Genomic DNA, 3,521 nt, shown 5'->3' with positions numbered 1-3,521 from the left:
ATCGGCTCGGCGTGAATCGCGCGCCGCCGCCGTCCACCTCTGCGGCGGCGCGCCACTCGGCAGGCAGCGCGAGGCCCTCGTACGGCTTCCCCGGCCTGGCGCCGATCGAGACGCCCTTTCCGTCGGGCGCGACGACGCCGATCCCGCGGCGAGCCGCGTCGGGCGGCCGATTCCAGGTCCGACCGCGCTTGTGACTTGGCGCGGGGTGCCCCACTTAGGCGCGACGTGTGGGGTCGCGCCAGCACGGCTGGCGGCGGCTCCTCGCGCTCCTCGTCGATGGTGTCGCTCCACAAGACGCAGCTCTCGAGCTGGGGCTCGGAGGCGTCGCTGCCCGTCAAGGCCGCCGCGCCCGCCGCCGCGCCCGCCGCCGCGTCCGCCGCCGCATTGGCCGCTTCGACGTCTGCACCCGACACGCCCACCTCGCCAGCGGCTGCTGCGCCCGCCGCGGTGCTCCCTGCTGCCGTGGCGGAGGAGCAGGAGGGGAGCTCGGACGGCGAGGGGGTGTAGGCAGTCCGGGTCTTGCGGTTGCCGTGCAAGAGGGCTAAAAGGTAACGCGTAAAGAGAAAAGTAGGTAAACTTCTCCACACACACGAGGTGGTGGGGCCGGCGCTTGCACAGCTGCGAGAAGCCATGTTCGCCGGCAGCAGCAACAGATCTGCTTTCGAGGATGGCATCATGAACTGGCAAGCGCGCGCTCGCAGTCGCATGCACGATGAGAAACCAGGTACAGGGGAGGTTGCGTTAGTTTGTCACTCGCCATGCGCGTCCTTGGCTGACCCTCCAAAACTCCCTCCCCGCCGTTCGCGGCTCGGCTTGCGTATGCGGCTGGGAGCTTCGAGGACATGCAGGCGTCCCGCCCCCTCCGGCCATCCCCCCGGCTCCCATGCGCGCGGCCGCGACGCGCTGCGCACCCTCTTCCGCGCTGCACCCGCTCTCGGCATGGCCGTCGTCCGCCGAGATCACCTCCTATTCGCGCCGCAGGTGCACAACCAAGGGCTGGCCACCTCCGTATCCATCATGATGAAGCCAATGGGCCAAAATCGGACTCCGCTCCCCTCCCAGGTGGCCGGAGGGTACACCTCGGGTCGGCGTGCTGGGGGGGGCGCCGGTGCGCAAGCCCACTTTCCGGGCGACCCCGAGGGGGAGGAGGCCGGGCGAGTGGCAGCAACTCACTGTTAGTGTCCCGGGCCGCTGCGGCACCGTTTATACGGCCCCTCGTGATGTCTTTCCGAATTTGCATTGTGAGTCGTCCTCTGGCCAGCCGAGGGGCGCCAGAACGGCATGTGTACTGGTGCTGGGTGCGGGTGCGGAACGGGCTTTTTTTAACTCGCAACCAACTATACTATACAAGGACACCCTCAGGGGGGACACGCGGCGCATGTGCGTCACGTCAGGGTGGAGTTGGCGGTGGCCGAGCGTCGTCTCCAGATCGACTCGCAGCGCGGAGTCGAGGGGTGAAGCGCGTCGCGCTGCGACACTCGAGAGCCGGCGGGATAGCCGTGGGGCGCGGCCGACTTTGAAGTCCTCAAAGATCCGGTGCGCATTCGTCCTCTGAGACCCACGCGTACAGGAAAGGGGCGAGAACGCGGCCATTCTCCATTGACAATCTAAGGCAACCTTGAGCTAGCCCGTTCCACACGGTGTGGGAGGCACTAAGTCAACTCTAAGAGTCACAACCAGCCCATTGTGCATTGACCCGCAGCTTGTGTTTGGTGCACAATGCACTGTGGTAGAGCCTGAGCCGAGGCAAGAGCATTGCTTGTTGGCTGTGGCACTCTCAACTATGGCACAGCGGCGTTGGATGGTGGAGTTGAGCCTAAAGGGGTGGCTGCAAGCTTTGCCGCGACTGATTGTCACCAACTGGGAAGATGAGGGCGCTCCAGCAGACATGAAGCGCTGGGGTACAGGACTGACATTCCGGATACAGGTCTGGCGCCTCTGCTTTGTCTCGGCGATGCGTTGTGTGGCCGCTTCGAGTGGGTCCTCTTTTATGTTGTATATCGACGACGACACGATTATCGACCCTTAGCCTTAGTGCATCTACTCACCTCGGCTCCGCTTCGTTCGCTACAGAGAGAGTACAGACAGAGCAGTGATAGCCGACCGGAGTCGGCGACAAGCACCGCGACGCCGGGAGCAATCGCAATGCGGCATATACTGTCGCTGATTAAGGTCTGCCCAAGTTGTCGGAGGCACACGATGTTTGTGAACACACTAACTGACTGGTCCTCCTCTCTTTTTCATTCATTCATTCAGTACCGGAGTAAGCATGCCCCGTTTGTTGCGCGTCCCGTGCCCCCGAGTTCATTTTAAGAAGCAAGCAGCCCCTCTTCCCCTAGATTAGATTCGTCTCCCCGGTAGGTAGGTAGGTAGAAAGGTGAAGAACAGACGAACTCCCGGTGAACCTTCTATTCTAGACCGCTAAGGATTGAGAGCAGCCTCGCTCTCAATCCTAGAAGTCGAAGGATTGTGAGCAGCACTCCTCGCAATCGTAGCATCTCTGTGCGACTGTGAGCACTTACGCTCGCAATCCTACGTCTTCTAGGACTAAGAGCAGCTCCGCTCCCAAGGTGACTGGTGACGCCTACGACTACTACCAGCGCGCTCACAATCCGAGCAAAGTCTAGGATTGCGAGCAGCTTGGCTCACAATCCTAGCAACATGCCTCCGGTTGCGAGCAGGAGCGCTCGCAATCCTAGAACTTTCGCCGATTGCGAGCGACACCGCCCACAGTCCTACGACTTCTAGGATTGCGAGCGGGTCCCCTCGCAATCGGTGCGATCACTGTTTGGATTGTGAGGAGACCCTCCCGGCGCGCTCACTCACAAGCGCTCGCGGCTGGAGCGATTGGGAGCGCCCTCTGTGCACCGCTAGCAATCCTTGGATCTTGGGTACGATTGTGAGCGCCGCCGCTCATAGTCCTACAAGATGTAGGATTGCGAGCGCTACTGCTCGCAATCGGAGGCATGTTGCTCGGATTGTGAGCAAAGCTGCTCGCAATCCTAGACTTTGTTCGGATTGCGAGCGCGCTGGTAGTAGTCGTAGGAGTCACCAGTCACCTTCCTTGGGAGCGGAGCTGCTCTTAGTCCTAGAAGATGTAGGATTGCGAGCGTGGGTGCTCACAGTCGCACAGAGATGCTCCGATTGAGAGGAGTGCTGCTCACAATCCTTCGACTTCTAGGATTGAGAGCGAGGCTGCTCTCAATCCTAGCGGTATAGAAAAGAAAGTTCACCCGCACTGGGCTGTGAACAGAGCACCAAGCCACCAGCAACCAACAGCTCTCACCCCCCGTTGCTGGGGTACTGCCAGCAACCAACCAACTGGCGCTGTGCGCGGGGGTTCTGGTCTGTGAGAGGTTGAGGTGCGAGCCCTGGAGGCCCTGGGGATTCACATGCTCAGCCTTCATTTCGCCAGCACTGCTCTCTCGCCTCCGCGCGTGCTGCACAGCGGCGACCGCCACCTGCCGCCGCTCGTCGACGTGCCCGGCGTCGGTCTCCCGCTTCCGCGCGTGATCAAGCCT

General features: G+C 61.9%; 1 protein-coding gene across 1 annotated transcript in view; it reads left to right on the top strand.

Moving 5' to 3' along the window:
* Window positions 1–563, top strand: part of EMIHUDRAFT_471515 (hypothetical protein) — a 3,615-nt gene extending 3,052 nt beyond the window's left edge. Inside the window, exon 4 of the mRNA XM_005789580.1 lies at window positions 219–563. Within this exon, the coding sequence (XP_005789637.1) occupies window positions 219–507 (289 nt within the window). The 3' untranslated portion in view covers window positions 508–563. The remainder of the gene's footprint in view (window positions 1–218) is intronic.
* Window positions 564–3,521: the final 2,958 nt, after the last annotated feature.

This window comes from Emiliania huxleyi (assembly GCF_000372725.1).
Source record: "Emiliania huxleyi CCMP1516 chromosome Unknown EMIHUscaffold_1265, whole genome shotgun sequence".
Taxonomy (NCBI): Eukaryota; Haptophyta; order Isochrysidales; family Noelaerhabdaceae; genus Emiliania; species Emiliania huxleyi.
The sequence above is the reverse complement of the archived record's forward strand: the minus strand, read 5'-3'. Positions and strand labels throughout refer to the sequence as shown.